The sequence below is a fragment of the Mustelus asterias genome, chromosome 2, assembly GCF_964213995.1.
Source record: "Mustelus asterias chromosome 2, sMusAst1.hap1.1, whole genome shotgun sequence".
Lineage (NCBI taxonomy): Eukaryota > Metazoa > Chordata > Chondrichthyes > Carcharhiniformes > Triakidae > Mustelus > Mustelus asterias.
In genome coordinates, this window is record NC_135802.1 from 33,816,280 (window position 1) to 33,834,753 (window position 18,474).

Below are 18,474 nucleotides of genomic sequence, written 5' to 3' on the forward strand. Positions count from 1 at the left end.
CACTCTTTCCCCCCCCGCCCCCCACTCTTTCCCCCCCCGCCCCCCACTCTTTCCCCCCCCGCCCCCCACTCTTTCCCCCCCCGCCCCCCACTCTTTCCCCCCCCGCCCCCCACTCTTTCCCCCCCCGCCCCCCACTCTTTCCCCCCCCGCCCCCCACTCTTTCCCCCCCGCCCCCCACTCTTTCCCCCCCCGCCCCCCACTCTTTCCCCCCCCGCCCCCCACTCTTTCCCCCCCCCGCCCCCCACTCTTTCCCCCCCGCCCCCCACTCTTTCCCCCCCCGCCCCCCACTCTTTCCCCCCCCGCCCCCCACTCTTTCCCCCCCCGCCCCCCACTCTTTCCCCCCCCGCCCCCCACTCTTTCCCCCCCCCGCCCCCCACTCTTTCCCCCCCCGCCCCCCACTCTTTCCCCCCCCGCCCCCCACTCTTTCCCCCCCCGCCCCCCACTCTTTCCCCCCCCGCCCCCCACTCTTTCCCCCCCCGCCCCCCACTCTTTCCCCCCCCGCCCCCCACTCTTTCCCCCCCCGCCCCCCACTCTTTCCCCCCCCGCCCCCCACTCTTTCCCCCCCCGCCCCCCACTCTTTCCCCCCCCGCCCCCCACTCTTTCCCCCCCCGCCCCCCACTCTTTCCCCCCCGCCCCCCACTCTTTCCCCCCCCGCCCCCCACTCTTTCCCCCCCGCCCCCCACTCTTTCCCCCCCCGCCCCCCACTCTTTCCCCCCCCCGCCCCCCACTCTTTCCCCCACGCCCCCCACTCTTCCCCCCCCGCCCCCCACTCTTCCCCCCCCCGCCCCCCACTCTTCCCCCCCCCGCCCCCCACTCTTCCCCCCCCCGCCCCCCACTCTTCCCCCCCCCGCCCCCCACTCTTCCCCCCCCGCCCCCCACTCTTCCCCCCCCGCCCCCCACTCTTCCCCCCCCCGCCCCCCACTCTTCCCCCCCCCGCCCCCCACTCTTCCCCCCCCCGCCCCCCACTCTTCCCCCCCCCGCCCCCCACTCTTCCCCCCCCCGCCCCCCACTCTTCCCCCCCCCGCCCCCCACTCTTCCCCCCCCGCCCCCACTCTTCCCCCCCCCGCCCCCCACTCTTCCCCCCCCGCCCCCACTCTTCCCCCCCCCGCCCCCCACTCTTCCCCCCCCGCCCCCCACTCTTCCCCCCCCGCCCCCCACTCTTCCCCCCCCCGCCCCCCACTCTTCCCCCCCCGCCCCCCACTCTTCCCCCCCCGCCCCCCACTCTTCCCCCCCCGCCCCCCACTCTTCCCCCCCCGCCCCCCACTCTTCCCCCCCGCCCCCCACTCTTCCCCCCCCGCCCCCCCCTCTTCCCCCCCGCCCTCTTCCCCCCCCTCTTCCCCCCCCCCCTCTTCCCCCCCCCTCTTCCCCCCCCCTCTTCCCCCCCCCTCTTCCCCCCCCCCTCTTCCCCCCCCCTCTTCCCCCCCCCCTCTTCCCCCCCCCTCTTCCCCCCCCCCTCTCCCCCCCCCCCTCTTCCCCCCCCCCTCTTCCCCCCCCCTCTTCCCCCCCCCCTCTTCCCCCCCCTCTTCCCCCCCCCTCTTCCCCCCCCCTCTTCCCCCCCCCCTCTTCCCCCCCCCCTCTTCCCCCCCCCCTCTTCCCCCCCTCTTCCCCCCCCTCTTCCCCCCCCCCCTCTTCCCCCCCCCTCTTTCCCCCCCCTCCCCCTTGGCCCCCCCTCTTCCCCCCCCCCCTTGGCCCCCACTCTTTCCCCCCCCCCACCCCCTTGGCCCCCACTCTTTCCCACCCGCTTGGCCCCCACTCTTTCCCCCCCCTTGGCCCCCACTCTTTCTCCCCCCCCCCTTGGCCCCCCACTCTTTCCCCCCCCCTTGGCCCCCACTCTTTTTCCCCCCCCTTGGCCCCCACTCTTTTCCCCCCCCCTTGGCCCCCACTCTTTCCCCCCCCCCGGCCCCCACTCTCCCCCCCCCCCCCTTGGCCCCCACTCTCTCCCCCCCCCCCTTGGCCCCCACTCTTTCCCCCCCCCACCCCCTTGGCCCCCACTCTTTCCCCCCCCACCCCCTTGGCCCCCCCACCCCCTTGGCCCCCACTCTTTTCCCCCCCCCCTTGGCCCCCACTCTTCCCCCCCCCCCCCTTGGCCCCCACTCTTCCCCCCCCCCTTGGCCCCCACTCTTTTCCCCCCCCCCCCTTGGCCCCCACTCTTTTCCCCCCCCCCCCTTGGCCCCCACTCTTTCCCCCCCCCCCTTGGCCCCCACTCTTTTCCCCCCCCCCTTGGCCCCCACTCTTTCCCCCCCCCCTTGGCCCCCACTCTTTCCCCCCCCCCTCCTGGCCCCCACTCTCCCCCCCCCCCCCTTGGCCCCCACTCTCCCCCCCCCCCCCCCCTTGGCCCCCACTCTCCCCCCCCCCCCCCTTGGCCCCCACTCTCCCCCCCCCCCCCCTTGACCCCCACTCTTTTTCCCCCCCCCCCCCCGGCCCCCACTCTTTCCCCCCCCCCGGCCCCCACTCTTTCCCCCCCCCCGGCCCCCACTCTTTCCCCCCCCCCGGCCCCCACTCTTTCCCCCCCCCCGGCCCCCACTCTTTCCCCCCCCCCGACCCCCACTCTTTCCCCCCCCCCGGCCCCCACTCTTTCCCCCCCCCCGGCCCCCACTCTTTCCCCCCCCCCGGCCCCCACTCTTCCCCCCCCCCCGGCCCCCACTCTTCCCCCCCCCCCCGGCCCCCACTCTTCCCCCCCCCCGGCCCCCACTCTTCCCCCCCCCACTTGGCCCCCACTCTTTCCCCCCCCCCACTTGGCCCCCACTCTTTCCCCCCCCTTGGCCCCCACTCTTTCCCCCCCCCACCCCCTTGGCCCCCACTCTTCCCCCCCCCCACCCCCTTGGCCCCCACTCTTCCCCCCCCCACCCCCTTGGCCCCCACTCTTCCCCCCCCCACCCCCTTGGCCCCCACTCTTTCCCCCCCCCACCCCCTTGGCCCCCACTCTTTCCCCCCCCCACCCCCTTGGCCCCCACTCGTTTCCCCCCCCCCACCCCCTTGGCCCCCCACTCTTTCCCCCCCCCACCCCCTTGGCCCCCACTCTTTCCCCCCCCCACCCCCTTGGCCCCCACTCTTTCCCCCCCCACCCCCCACTCTTCCCCCCCCTGCCCCCACTCTTTCCCCCCCCCGCCCCCCACTCTTTCCCCCCCCGCCCCCCACTCTTCCCCCCCCGCCCCCCACTCTTCCCCCCCCCCCTCTTCCCCCCCCTCTTCCCCCCCCCTCTTCCCCCCCCCTCTTTCCCCCCCCCCCCTCTTCCCCCCCCCCCCTCTTCCCCCCCTCTTCCCCCCCCTCTTCCCCCCCCTCTTCCCCCCCCCTCTTCCCCCCCCTCTTCCCCCCCCCTCTTCCCCCCCTCCCCCTTGCCCCCCCCTCTTCCCCCCCCCCTTGGCCCCCACTCTTTCCCCCCCCCCACACCCTTGGCCCCCACTCTTTCCCACCCCCTTGGCCCCCACTCTTTCCCCCCCCCCTTGGCCCCCACTCTTTCTCCCCCCCCCCCCTTGGCCCCCACTCTTTCCCCCCCCCCCCTTGGCCCCCACTCTTTTCCCCCCCCCCCCTTGGCCCCCACTCTTTTCCCCCCCCCTGGCCCCCACTCTTTTCCCCCCCCCTTGGCCCCCACTCTTTTCCCCCCCCCGGCCCCCACTCTCCCCCCCCCCCTTGGCCCCCACTCTCTCCCCCCCCCCCCTTGGCCCCCACTCTTTCCCCCCCCACCCCCTTGGCCCCCACTCTTTCCCCCCCCACCCCCTTGGCCCCCCCACCCCCTTGGCCCCCACTCTTTTCCCCCCCCCCCTTGGCCCCCACTCTTTCCCCCCCCCCCCCCTTGGCCCCCACTCTTTCCCCCCCCCCCTTGGCCCCCACTCTTTCCCCCCCCCCTTGGCCCCCACTCTTTTTCCCCCCCCCCCCCTTGGCCCCCACTCTTTCCCCCCCCCCTTGGCCCCCACTCTTTTCCCACCCCCCTTGGCCCCCACTCTTTCCCCCCCCTCCTGGCCCCCACTCTCCCCCCCCCCCTTGGCCCCCACTCTCTCCCCCCCCCCCCCCCCTTGGCCCCCACTCTCCCCCCCCCCCCCCTTGACCCCCACTCTTTCCCCCCCGGCCCCCACTCTTTCCCCCCCCCCGGCCCCCACTCTTTCCCCCCCCCCGGCCCCCACTCTTTCCCCCCCCCCGGCCCCCACTCTTTCCCCCCCCCGGCCCCCACTCTTTCCCCCCCCCCCGGCCCCCACTCTTTCCCCCCCCCCCGGCCCCCACTCTTTCCCCCCCCCCGGCCCCCACTCTTTCCCCCCCCCCGGCCCCCACTCTTTCCCCCCCCCCGGCCCCCACTCTTTCCCCCCCCGGCCCCCACTCTTTCCCCCCCCCCGGCCCCCACTCTTTCCCCCCCCCCGGCCCCCACTCTTCCCCCCCCCCGGCCCCCACTCTTCCCCCCCCCACTTGGCCCCCACTCTTTCCCCCCCCCCACTTGGCCCCCACTCTTTCCCCCCCCTTGGCCCCCACTCTTTCCCCCCCCCACCCCCTTGGCCCCCACTCTTTCCCCCCCCCACCCCCTTGGCCCCACTCTTTCCCCCCCCCCACCCCCTTGGCCCCCACTCTTCCCCCCCCCACCCCCTTGGCCCCCACTCTTCCCCCCCCCCACCCCCTTGGCCCCCACTCTTCCCCCCCCCCCCACCCCCTTGGCCCCCACTCTTTCCCCCCCCCACCCCCTTGGCCCCCACTCTTTCCCCCCCCCACCCCCTTGGCCCCCACTCGTTTCCCCCCCCCACCCCCTTGGCCCCCACTCTTTCCCCCCCCCACCCCCTTGGCCCCCACTCTTTCCCCCCCCACCCCCTTGGCCCCCACTCTTTCCCCCCCCCCCCCCCCCCCCTTGGCCCCCACTCTTTCCCCCCCCCCCACCCCCTTGACCCCCACTCTTTCTCCTCCCCCCATCCCCCCTTGGCCCCCGGCCCCCACTCTTTTCCCCCCCCCCCCAACCCCTCCCCTTAGCCCACGGTCCCCCCCTTAGTCCCCATTCCCCCCCTTAGTCCCCATTCCCCCCCACCCCTCTTAGCCCCACTCTCCCCCCCCCCCGGCCCCCTTCCCACTCCCGAACCTGAAATTGATTTGTGCAATGTTTTCTTATTGTGTAACATTTTTGATGGAATTAATTTCTAATCAAATTTTCAAAAGATAATTGTAGTTTTTCTTCCTTTTCAAGTGAAACCATACAATGTCCCTGAAACCACGTGTGGTAGATTTTGATGAAACATGGAACAAGCTCCTGACAACAATTCCCCCCCCCGCCCCCCCCTCTTCCCCCCCCCTCTTCCCCCCCCCCCCTCTTCCCCCCCCCCTCTTCCCCCCCCCTCTTCCCCCCCCCCTCTTCCCCCCCCTCTTCCCCCCCCCCTCTTCCCCCCCCCCTCTTCCCCCCCCCCTCTTCCCCCCCCCCTCTTCCCCCCCCCCTCTTCCCCCCCCCTCTTCCCCCCCCCCTCTTCCCCCCCCCCTCTTCCCCCCCCCTCTTCCCCCCCCCTCTTCCCCCCCCCCTCTTCCCCCCCCCCCTTCCCCCCCCTCTTCCCCCCCCCTCTTCCCCCCCCCTCTTCCCCCCCCTCTTCCCCCCCCCTCTTCCCCCCCCTCCCCCTTGGCCCCCCCTCTTCCCCCCCCCCTTGGCCCCCACTCTTTCCCACCCGCTTGGCCCCCACTCTTTCCCACCCGCTTGGCCCCCACTCTTTCCCCCCCCCTTGGCCCCCACTCTTTCTCCCCCCCCCTTGGCCCCCACTCTTTCCCCCCCCCCCCTTGGCCCCCACTCTTTTTCCCCCCCCTTGGCCCCCACTCTTTTCCCCCCCCCTTGGCCCCCACTCTTTTCCCCCCCCCCGGCCCCCACTCTCCCCCCCCCCCCTTGGCCCCCACTCTCTCCCCCCCCCCCTTGGCCCCCCACTCTTTCCCCCCCCCACCCCCTTGGCCCCCACTCTTTCCCCCCCCACCCCCTTGGCCCCCCCACCCCCTTGGCCCCCACTCTTTTCCCCCCCCCCTTGGCCCCCACTCTTCCCCCCCCCCCCCCCTTGGCCCCCACTCTTTTCCCCCCCCCCCCTTGGCCCCCACTCTTTCCCCCCCCCCTTGGCCCCCACTCTTTTCCCCCCCCCCCTTGGCCCCCACTCTTTCCCCCCCCCCCTTGGCCCCCACTCTTTTCCCACCCCCCTTGGCCCCCACTCTTTCCCCCCCCCTCCTGGCCCCCACTCTCCCCCCCTTGGCCCCCACTCTCTCCCCCCCCCCCCCCTTGGCCCCCACTCTTTCCCCCCCCACCCCCTTGGCCCCCACTCTTTCCCCCCCCACCCCCTTGGCCCCCCACCCCCTTGGCCCCCACTCTTTTCCCCCCCCCCTTGGCCCCCACTCTTTCCCCCCCCCCCCCCCTTGGCCCCCACTCTTTCCCCCCCCCCCTTGGCCCCCACTCTTTCCCCCCCCCCTTGGCCCCCACTCTTTTTCCCCCCCCCCCCTTGGCCCCCACTCTTTCCCCCCCCCCTTGGCCCCCACTCTTTTCCCACCCCCCTTGGCCCCCACTCTTTCCCCCCCCCTCCTGGCCCCCACTCTCCCCCCCCCCCCCTTGGCCCCCACTCTCTCCCCCCCCCCCCCCCCTTGGCCCCCACTCTCCCCCCCCCCCCCCTTGACCCCCACTCTTTCCCCCCCGGCCCCCACTCTTTCCCCCCCCCCGGCCCCCACTCTTTCCCCCCCCCCGGCCCCCACTCTTTCCCCCCCCCCGGCCCCCACTCTTTCCCCCCCCCGGCCCCCACTCTTTCCCCCCCCCCCGGCCCCCACTCTTTCCCCCCCCCCCGGCCCCCACTCTTTCCCCCCCCCCCGGCCCCCACTCTTTCCCCCCCCCCCGGCCCCCACTCTTTCCCCCCCCCCGGCCCCCACTCTTTCCCCCCCCCCGGCCCCCACTCTTTCCCCCCCCCCGGCCCCCACTCTTTCCCCCCCCCCGGCCCCCACTCTTCCCCCCCCCCGGCCCCCACTCTTCCCCCCCCCCGGCCCCCACTCTTCCCCCCCCCACTTGGCCCCCACTCTTTCCCCCCCCCCACTTGGCCCCCACTCTTTCCCCCCCCTTGGCCCCCACTCTTTCCCCCCCCACCCCCTTGGCCCCCACTCTTTCCCCCCCCCACCCCCCTTGGCCCCACTCTTTCCCCCCCCCCACCCCCTTGGCCCCCACTCTTCCCCCCCCCCACCCCCTTGGCCCCCACTCTTCCCCCCCCCCCACCCCCTTGGCCCCCACTCTTCCCCCCCCCCCCACCCCCTTGGCCCCCACTCTTTCCCCCCCCCCACCCCCTTGGCCCCCACTCTTTCCCCCCCCCACCCCCTTGGCCCCCACTCGTTTCCCCCCCCCCACCCCCTTGGCCCCCACTCTTTCCCCCCCCACCCCCTTGGCCCCCACTCTTTCCCCCCCCCACCCCCTTGGCCCCCACTCTTTCCCCCCCCCCCACCCCCTTGGCCCCCACTCTTTCTCCCCCCCCCCACCCCCTTGACCCCCACTCTTTCCCCCCCCCCCACCCCCTTGACCCCCACTCTTTCTCCTCCCCCCATCCCCCCTTGGCCCCCGGCCCCCACTCTTTTCCCCCCCCCCAACCCCTCCCCTTAGCCCACGGTCCCCCCTTAGTCCCCATTCCCCCCCTTAGTCCCCATTCCCCCCCACCCCTCTTAGCCCCACTCTCCCCCCCCCCCCCCCGGCCCCCTTCCCACTCCCGAACCTGAAATTGATTTGTGCAATGTTTTCTTATTGTGTAACATTTTTGATGGAATTAATTTCTAATCAAATTTTCAAAAGATAATTGTAGTTTTTCTTCCTTTTCAAGTGAAACCATACAATGTCCCTGAAACCACGTGTGGTAGATTTTGATGAAACATGGAACAAGCTCCTGACAACAATTCCCCCCCCCCGCCCCCCCCTCTTCCCCCCCCTCTTCCCCCCCCCTCTTCCCCCCCCCCTCTTCCCCCCCCCCTCTTCCCCCCCCCTCTTCCCCCCCCCCTCTTCCCCCCCCCTCTTCCCCCCCCCCTCTTCCCCCCCCCCCCTCTTCCCCCCCCCCCCTCTTCCCCCCCCCCCTCTTCCCCCCCCCCTCTTCCCCCCCCCCTCTTCCCCCCCCCCCTCTTCCCCCCCCCCTCTTCCCCCCCCCCTCTTCCCCCCCCCCTCTTCCCCCCCCTCTTCCCCCCCCTCTTCCCCCCCCCTCTTCCCCCCCCCTCTTCCCCCCCCTCCCCCTTGGCCCCCCCTCTTCCCCCCCCCCCTTGGCCCCCACTCTTTCCCACCCGCTTGGCCCCCACTCTTTCCCACCCGCTTGGCCCCCACTCTTTCCCCCCCCCCTTGGCCCCCACTCTTTCTCCCCCCCCCCTTGGCCCCCACTCTTTCCCCCCCCCCCCTTGGCCCCCACTCTTTTTTCCCCCCCCTTGGCCCCCACTCTTTTCCCCCCCCCTTGGCCCCCACTCTTTTCCCCCCCCCGGCCCCCACTCTCCCCCCCCCCTTGGCCCCCACTCTCTCCCCCCCCCCCCTTGGCCCCCACTCTTTCCCCCCCCCACCCCCTTGGCCCCCACTCTTTCCCCCCCCACCCCCTTGGCCCCCCCACCCCCTTGGCCCCCACTCTTTTCCCCCCCCCTTGGCCCCCACTCTTCCCCCCCCCCCCCCTTGGCCCCCACTCTTTTCCCCCCCCCCCCCCTTGGCCCCACTCTTTCCCCCCCCCCTTGGCCCCCACTCTTTTCCCCCCCCCCCTTGGCCCCCACTCTTCCCCCCCCCCCTTGGCCCCCACTCTTTTCCCACCCCCCTTGGCCCCACTCTTTCCCCCCCCCTCCTGGCCCCCACTCTCCCCCTCTCCCCCCCCCCCCCCCTTGGCCCCCACTCTCCCCCCCCCCCCCCCCTTGGCCCCCACTCTCCCCCCCCCCCCCTTGGCCCCCACTCTCCCCCCCCCCCCCCCTTGACCCCCACTCTTTTTCCCCCCCCCCCCGGCCCCCACTCTTTCCCCCCCCCCGGCCCCCACTCTTTCCCCCCCCCCCGGCCCCCACTCTTTCCCCCCCCCCCGGCCCCCACTCTTTCCCCCCCCCCGGCCCCCACTCTTTCCCCCCCCCCGGCCCCCACTCTTTCCCCCCCCCCGGCCCCCACTCTTTCCCCCCCCCCGGCCCCCACTCTTCCCCCCCCCCCGGCCCCCACTCTTCCCCCCCCCCCGGCCCCCACTCTTCCCCCCCCCACTTGGCCCCCACTCTTTCCCCCCCCCCACTTGGCCCCCACTCTTTCCCCCCCCTTGGCCCCCACTCTTTCCCCCCCCCACCCCCTTGGCCCCCACTCTTCCCCCCCCCCACCCCCTTGGCCCCCACTCTTCCCCCCCCCCACCCCCTTGGCCCCCACTCTTCCCCCACCCACCCCCTTGGCCCCCACTCTTTCCCCCCCCCACCCCCTTGGCCCCCACTCTTTCCCCCCCCACCCCCTTGGCCCCCACTCGTTTCCCCCCCCACCCCCTTGGCCCCCACTCTTTCCCCCCCCCACCCCCTTGGCCCCCACTCTTTCCCCCCCCCACCCCCTTGGCCCCCACTCTTTCCCCCCCCACCCCCCACTCTTCCCCCCCTGCCCCCCACTCTTTCCCCCCCCCCGCCCCCCACTCTTTCCCCCCCCCGCCCCCCACTCTTTCCCCCCCCGCCCCCCACTCTTCCCCCCCCCCTCCTCCCCCCCCTCTTCCCCCCCCTCTTTCCCCCCCCCCCCTCTTCCCCCCCCCTCTTCCCCCCCCTCTTCCCCCCCCCTCTTCCCCCCCCCTCTTCCCCCCCCCTCTTCCCCCCCCTCTTCCCCCCCCCTCTTCCCCCCCCCTCTTCCCCCCCCCTCTTCCCCCCCCCTCTTCCCCCCCCCCCTCTTCCCCCCCCTCTTCCCCCCCCCTCTTCCCCCCCCCTCCCCCTTGGCCCCCCCTCTTCCCCCCCCTCTTCCCCCCCCCCTTGGCCCCCACTCTTTCCCCCCCCCCACCCCCTTGGCCCCCACTCTTTCCCACCCCCTTGGCCCCCACTCTTTCCCCCCCCCCTTGGCCCCCACTCTTTCTCCCCCCCCCCCTTGGCCCCCACTCTTCCCCCCCCCCCCTTGGCCCCCACTCTTTTCCCCCCCCCCCTTGGCCCCCACTCTTTTCCCCCCCCCTTGGCCCCCACTCTTTTCCCCCCCCCTTGGCCCCCACTCTTTTCCCCCCCCGGCCCCCACTCTCCCCCCCCCCTTGGCCCCCACTCTCTCCCCCCCCCCCCCTTGGCCCCCACTCTTTCCCCCCCCACCCCCTTGGCCCCCACTCTTTCCCCCCCACCCCCTTGGCCCCCCCACCCCCTTGGCCCCCACTCTTTTCCCCCCCCCCTTGGCCCCCACTCTTTCCCCCCCCCTTGGCCCCCACTCTTTCCCCCCCCCCCTTGGCCCCCACTCTTTCCCCCCCCCCTTGGCCCCCACTCTTTTCCCCCCCCCCCCTTGGCCCCCACTCTTTCCCCCCCCCCCTTGGCCCCCACTCTTTTCCCACCCCCCTTGGCCCCCACTCTTTCCCCCCCCCTCCTGGCCCCCACTCTCCCCCCCCCCTTGGCCCCCACTCTCTCCCCCCCCCCCCCCCCTTGGCCCCCACTCTCCCCCCCCCCCCCCTTGACCCCCACTCTTTCCCCCCCCCCCCGGCCCCCACTCTTTCCCCCCCCCCCGGCCCCCACTCTTTCCCCCCCCCGGCCCCCACTCTTTTCCCCCCCCCCGGCCCCCACTCTTTCCCCCCCCCCGGCCCCCACTCTTTCCCCCCCCCGGCCCCCACTCTTTCCCCCCCCCCCGGCCCCCACTCTTTCCCCCCCCCGGCCCCCACTCTTTCCCCCCCCCCGGCCCCCACTCTTTCCCCCCCCCCGGCCCCCACTCTTTCCCCCCCCCCGGCCCCCACTCTTTCCCCCCCCCCGGCCCCCACTCTTTCCCCCCCCCCCCCCGGCCCCCACTCTTCCCCCCCCCCCGGCCCCCACTCTTCCCCCCCCCACTTGGCCCCCACTCTTTCCCCCCCCCCACTTGGCCCCCACTCTTTCCCCCCCCTTGGCCCCCACTCTTTCCCCCCCCACCCCCTTGGCCCCCACTCTTTCCCCCCCCCACCCCCTTGGCCCCCACTCTTCCCCCCCCCCACCCCCTTGGCCCCCACTCTTCCCCCCCCCCCACCCCCTTGGCCCCCACTCTTCCCCCCCCCACCCCCTTGGCCCCCACTCTTCCCCCCCCCCCACCCCCTTGGCCCCCACTCTTTCCCCCCCCCACCCCCTTGGCCCCCACTCTTTCCCCCCCCCACCCCCTTGGCCCCCACTCGTTTTCCCCCCCCACCCCCTTGGCCCCCACTCTTTCCCCCCCCCCCCACCCCCTTGGCCCCCACTCTTTCCCCCCCCCCCCCACCCCCTTGGCCCCCACTCTTTCCCCCCCCCCCACCCCCTTGGCCCCCACTCTTTCCCCCCCCCCCCCCACCCCCTTGACCCCCACTCTTTCTCCTCCCCCCCATCCCCCCTTGGCCTCCGGCCCCCACTCTTTTCCCCCCCCCCCCAACCCCTCCCCTTAGCCCACGGTCCCCCCTTAGTCCCCATTCCCCCCCTTAGTCCCCATTCCCCCCCACCCCTCTTAGCCCCACTCTCCCCCCCGGCCCCCTTCCCACTCCCGAACCTGAAATTGATTTGTGCAATGTTTTCTTATTGTGTAACATTTTTGATGGAATTAATTTCTAATCAAATTTTCAAAAGATAATTGTAGTTTTTCTTCCTTTTCAAGTGAAACCATACAATGTCCCTGAAACCACGTGTGGTAGATTTTGATGAAACATGGAACAAGCTCCTGACAACAATCAGAGCAGTGGTCATGTTGGATTACGTCGAGAGATCTACATGGAATGACCGGTTCTCGTATCCTTCATTCCTTAATGAAAAATTGTGGTTTTCAGCACTATTTCAGTGTTTTAAAATAGTTGGTCATCTGAAAGTGGTTGGATATGTGAAAGGGTGCAGAGGGGATTCACCAGGATGTTGCCTGGGCTGGAGCGTTTCAGCTCTGAAGAGAGGCTGGTTGAACTGGGGTTGTTTTCCTTGGAGCAGAGAATGCTGAGGGGGCGGGTGTGGGGTGGGGGGAGGCGGGGTGGTGAAACCTGATTGAGGTATATGGGATTATGAAGGACATTGATAGAGTGTATAGGAAGAAACTTTTCCCTTTCGTCGAGGTTCAGTAACCAGGGAGCATAGATTTAAGTTAAGGGGTAGGAGGTTTCAAGGGTATTTGAGGAAAAACTTTTTCGCCCAGAGGGTGGTGGGAATCTGGAAGGGTGGTGGAGGCAGGAACCCTCACAACATTTAAGAAGCGTTTAGATAAGCACTTGAAACATCACCACATACAAGGCTATCGACCAAGTGCTGGAAAATGGGATTTTAAAAATAGGTGCTTAATGGCCGGTGCAGGTACAATGGGCCAAAAGGACTCTTTCTGTGCTGTTCAGCGCTATGACTGTCACTCTTTGACTTGTTAGAGTCATGGGCGGCACGGTAGCACAGTGGTTAGCACTGCTGCTTCACAGCTCCAGGGTCCTGGGTTCGATTCCCGGCTCGGGTCACTGTCTGTGTGGAGTTTGCACATTCTCCTCGTGTCTGCGTGGGTTTCCTCCGGGTGCTCCGGTTTCCTCCCACAGTCCAAAGATGTGCGGGTTAGGTTGATTGGCCAGGTTAAAAATTGCCCCTTAGAGTCCTGAGATGCGTAGGTTAGAGGGATTAGTGGGTAAAATATGTGGGGGTAGGGCCTGGGTGGGATTGTGGTCGGTGTAGACTCGATGGGCCGAATGGCCTCCTTCTGCACTGTAGGGATTCTATGATTTCTATGATTTCTTGTTCTCCAATCCAGGATGATGCCAAAGTGTGGCGACTTCTTGTGAGCTGTGCCCTCTAATTCTATCTTTTACTCTTGTTTTATGACACCCTAGCTGTCACTGTAGCACTACATTCTGCACCCTCTCTTTTCCTTCTCTATGAATGGTATGCTTTGTCTATATAGTGCGCAGGAAACAATACTTTTCACTGTATATTAATACATGTGAAAATAATAAATCAATTGCCAAAATGGCAATGACATCAACTGCAAGGGGTCCCAAAACTGACAAAAATGTTTGACAAGAATTTTTGTCTTCATTGATTTCATCAGCAAACCTCATGCAAACTATTGTGAATCTTTGAAATTTCTACCCCACAAGGTTGTGGGTGCTCCTCAATATATGTAAGGCTGAATAGACTGTTCTGAAGAAGAGTCATATTGGACTCGCAATGTTAACCCCTGTTTCTCTCCACAGATGCTGTCAGGCCAGTTGGTTCCTCCAGCATTTTCTGTTTTTATTCGTGAAATATACAGATCTTTGGTTTCTCAGGGAGTTTGGATATGGGGAGTGGGCAGGTAACTGAGTTGAGGCAGGAGATGAGCCAAGGTCTTATTGAATGGCAGAGCAGGCTCGAGCAATCTGCTCCTGCCCCTTTTTCTTACATTCTATCAACTCTTATCTGTTGCAGTCATGTGTATTCGCTGCCATGGTATTTGTTTTAACCACTTGATCATTCTGTTGCTGATTAGTCTTCGGTTTATGACGGGTTTTTTTCATAAGGACTATTTTATGTTGTGCCGATTCAATACCATTACTGCTCCGGAGTCTACAGATAGACCGCTGCTTTGTTTTTATGAAAGAATGTTGGTGCCTTCTCCCTTTAGTTTTCAAATGAACTCAATCATACCATTTACCAAAAACAAAACAAAACAAGTCAAATACTTCAAAAACTTATTTCTAAAAATTTAAGCGGTAGACTGTATTTCGAAGTTATTTATCATTTAACTTTCAAAAATCAATCTGATGTTGCAAATGTATTCGGAAGTATATTTCTGTTAGTGATTTTTGCTGTGTAAGAGACCACTTTAGAGAATATAATACTGAAATTGGAACTAAATTTTACTTTATGCGTATTTATTTCCTCATCCAAAATTCCCAGTTACTCTGCTATTTGAGAGAGGGGAAACCAGGGAATTATACGTTACCTACCATCTGTTGTTGGGAAATGACTAGAGTTTGTAATTAAAGATAAAGTGGCCAAACACCTTGAGAATCTTTAGCGCCTCAGAGAAAGCCAGAATGGATTTGTAAAGGGTAGGTCGTGCCTGACGAGTCCTGATTGAAATTTAAGAAGTGGCTAAAGTAGTAGACCAGGGAATGTCTATGGATGTTGTTTATATTGAATTCCAGAAGTTATTTGATTAACGTCCCTTGTAAATGATTGCTAGCCAAAATTATGATGACGGATTTGAAAGCAAATTATTGACCAAATTAGGAAATTGGCTGAGTGGAAGGAGGCAGCGCAGGGATTATGGACAGTTCTCTATTTGGCTGGATTTGATTTGTGGAGTCCGGTGAATTTGTGTTGGGGCCTCAACTGCTTTATTATATCCTATAGTATGTACTATATAATAATATACTATATTCATTAACAATTTAGATGATTCAATGGACAATTACATATTTTAAGTTTGCGATGACACACAGGCAACAGTGTAAGTGGTCTGGATGGAAACATAAAGTTACAAAGGGAGAGATTGATAGATTAAGTAAATGAGAAAACCTTGGCAAATAGATTTTAATGTAGGCAAATGTGAGGTTTGTACCTGAATAGAACAGGGTGCTTCCTAAATTAGTGAAAAGGCAGAAACATTGTGGTTCCAAAGAGACACTGAGAGCTTGGTACACTGATCATTAAAATGTCATGAATGAATACAAAAAAGAACTGAAAGGCTCGTGGAATGCTGCCTTTTATATTTAGAGTAATGGAATACAACAGGGGGGACGTTATGCTTCAGCTGTACAAAGCTCTGGATTATTGCAAACCGTTCTGGGCACTACACCTCAGGAAGAATATATTGGCCTTGGAGGAAGTGCAGCATAGATTTACTAGAATGATACCTAGATTTCAAAGGTTAAACAATGAGGAGAAATTACCAGGTTAAAGGGTGATTTCCTTGAAGTTTTCAAGATGTTGAGGTGAACAGGTAGGTTGGATTGGGAGAAGTTATTTCTGCAAGTTGAAGAGCGTAAGTCCAGGCGCACAGTCGTAAAGTTGAAGCTGCCTTTCAGGAGTGAAATGAGGAAATACTTGTTCACACCGAAGATGGCAGAAGGTTGGAACTCTTCTGCAAACAGCAATCGGTGCTTTTTAAAACTGATAGATTTTTGTTAGTCAAAGTTATTAAGGGAAATGGGGCAAAGGCAGGTGAATGGAGTTGGGTTGCAGAACGGCCATGATTTCATTGAATGGCAGAAAGAGGCTCGAGGCACTAACTGGCCTCCTCCTATTGCTGTGCTCATATGAGATAAGAAATGAAGTCAACAAGTGCGTACAGACAATGCAAGTTGGGAGCAGGAGTAGACCAGCAGAAAACTAATATCCAACATTTTAATAAAGTGGTGTGCTTATTTTCTGCTTTTGGAGCAAGAATACAGGCATCAATAATATCTATACTGTTAAGAAACTAATCTGCTGAACAATCAGTCCTGCATTTTTCACAGAAATTCTATTTTTCGTGGATTGTATAAAAGAAAAGTGGTGGAAGAAGTAGAAAGCCGCTGTTAATGCTAAATTAGAAAACAGAATACACGATATCCCTTTTGGAGATGAAACAACATTTAAAAGCCCAGCATGATGTAGGAAAGCAAAATAATACTAAAGAAATGTGACGTGGTATTTGCGTTAATATTTTAAGGCAATACTCTATATGGCCTGATGATCTAATTGGCTCAGTGCTATTGCTACTTTATATTTAACTGTGCACAAAGCAATCTGTGAAAAATAGTGCGTCTCGGTCAAAGTTGTAAACAGGTCAGGTCATCAATTTGATTGAAAATAATATTATTACTCTCAGTCAGAGTGTATTGAAAACTCTAAGTACAAATGGCAGGGATTTAATTAGCACTGCTCATAAATCTTCATGTAATATTGTACATAGAGAGAAGAGAGATTATAAATGCAGATAGCTAATTGACATATATCAGCTAAACCATATTTAGCAAATGTGTTTTTAACTAAATGAGTTGTGAAAATACTCAATTGACTCCAATACAGATGGTACTTTTTTAAAACAAAAATTGTTTATTTTCTTTTTTCTCTACAGCTTCTTTTTGTCTGGGCACGGTCTCATTTCTGCGATGTGTCAGTCTGTCGCACTAGCAATTTAGTTTAGTTTCTGTCTCAATGAATCATTCCTAGAATTTAAGATTTGCTTTTGATGTTTTATTAAACCTGTTTTGTTAACTATTTTCCCCTCACTGTTTGCAATGAAGGCCCTTAATGTTCTATTCAGAGACATTTATGCTTTGTGTGTTGCCTACCCAGAACCTCTGGGCGAACGACTTTACACAGAAACAAAAATTTTTCTGGAAAATCACGTCCAACATTTGTACAAGGTATGTCTTCATTTTAATGAACTTTACTGCATACTTTTACATGGCTGCATAATGTACATGGAGTGCAGAGCAAGAAAGGAATGGGGGCCGCATTTTCATTCTGGGTTCAGGAACCCAACACCTAGAACATTTCCGAGTTCTGACCCCGCACTGTCTCAGCATCAGAAGTGCAATAATTCAGTTTTCATAGCATCAGCTACTAATTGGCCTGTAGTCAAGTTCCACTTCCAGTTAGGGGCATTGGGCATGGGCAGGATATAAAGACAGAGGAATCATTTAAAAGGTAGCTTGCAGCTATTGGGATTCTTGTTGCTGCCTTTGGAGCAGGGAGAGCAGAGGGCCAGGGAAACATCTGTGGATGTCTCTCTCCACTATTTCTGATGCCTCCTTTTGAGGCCATGATTGAGGCATGCAGCAGACAGGAGAGCTGCAACTCTTCCCTCCCTCTGAAAGAAGAGCTCCTATGAGCCAGACCAAACAAGTACGTCGAGGTAACCATAGATTCCAGCAACCTTGTGTTCCTCACAAAATTAAGCCTCTCTGTGTCTGCATGAGCAACTGCGTTTAAATCTCCCCTTTTATATACCGCTTCAGCATTGCAGTCATGAGCGCTATTGGCTACTTGATGTGTTCCTGACAGTTGTGCTCAAACATCTTCCAGATATTGGGCAGAATTTTCCTGTCCCGTCTGCCATGGGAATCATAGCAGTCGGGGGGGAACCATACAAAGGCCCATTGACCTTAGGCGGAAATTTCTGGCCTTGGGGTGGCGAGCATGACCGGAAAATCCATCCATTGTGTTTTCCAGGCATGCCATGCAAAAATTGTTAGTTGTTGCTCTCCAAAATGTAGACAATCTCTAAAACGAACTCAGCAAGCATTGAATTGGAAGTGTGCAAGTTGCTAGCCCCTCCTCGTCGATCCACCCTCTGAAAGTCTAATTGCATCACTTGAGACGACAAGAACCTGTGATGCCTCCGAGTACACAATTTTTACGGTTTACCTGCACCCAAACTTGCCCCCATGGGAGAACTCTGAAACTTAATTTCCCCAGGGAAGTGAATAGCAATAAAAAGAAATCTTACTTTTATTAAAGACCCTCAAAGGTCATAAGAACTAGGAGCAGGAGTAGGCCATCTGGCCCCTCGAGCCTGCTTCGCCATTCAATAAGATCATGGCTGATCTTTTCGTGCACTCAGCTCCACTTACCCGCCTGCTCACCATAATTCCTTTACTGTTCAAAAATGTATCTATCTTGCCTAATCTAACATAATCTAAGGAAAATATTAATGTCTAAAACTCCAGGCTAAGCTATTGAACATGATTGGTTGTGTTCCACAGTTTGTACTTTTACAGTCCTGATAGGATTACAATAAAAACATTCAATCATTTGAGTCAGCACTTTTCTTGCAGCCTCCCATAGCTGTTCAAAGTGGGTATTCAATAAATTTATTTTCAAACGAGGAGTTTTGTTAGTGGAGATACCTTTTCAAGATACCTGTAGTTACTAGATGAACTAACATCATCAGTTAGTAACATTTTTCCCAGTTCCATACTTGAGCGATATGGACCAGAGAATCTCGAGTTCAATCTTTTGTCTGTCCTGAATCAGCTGATGTGAGCCGAGTAAAGTAAATTTACAGCACTGTCATTGTTTGAACTATCACACAGCAATTGATATGCTCCACTTAGCATCTGCACTGGGATTTGACACTGGGGAAGTGTCTAACTTGTCACCTTCTCTTGATCAAGATCTTTCTGTGATGTGGACAATCTGTGTTCTACCATTGATTGTTCAGTGTAAAGTTCATCGAAGCAGCAATATTGGAAGCCACTTTAATATTTGTATAAATTGGACTTTTGTGTTCTTATTTTATCGTAGTAATTTTTTAATTTACCAAACCAGAAGCCGTGCTAATTTTTCCGAAAGGAATGTGCTCGAAACAGTTTACAGTTGCAATGATGCAGCTACTTTTCACCTTTTCCTCTTTGAAACCATTACATTCCATATAGGGTACCCCATACTGCATTTTTAGAAAACATCGGATATACAGCACAGTAACAGGTCATTTGACACATGACGTTT

The 18,474-nt window shown here is 61.8% G+C and overlaps 1 protein-coding gene across 13 annotated transcripts in view; it reads left to right on the top strand.

The window, feature by feature from the left end:
• Positions 1-18,474, top strand: part of cul2 (cullin 2) — an 80,020-nt gene that overhangs the window by 2,831 nt on the left and 58,715 nt on the right. For 11 of the 13 annotated variants that reach the window (XM_078233063.1, XM_078233026.1, XM_078232991.1 and 8 more), the window contains exons 2-3: positions 11,690-11,820; positions 16,286-16,388. In XM_078233063.1, coding sequence (XP_078089189.1) covers positions 11,702-11,820; positions 16,286-16,388 — 222 coding nt within the window. In that variant the 5' untranslated portion in view covers positions 11,690-11,701. Of the gene's footprint in view, positions 1-7,777; positions 7,812-11,689; positions 11,821-16,285; positions 16,389-18,474 lie in introns of those variants that run through there. The other 2 variants (XM_078233045.1, XM_078232974.1) reach the window with 2 other exon arrangements.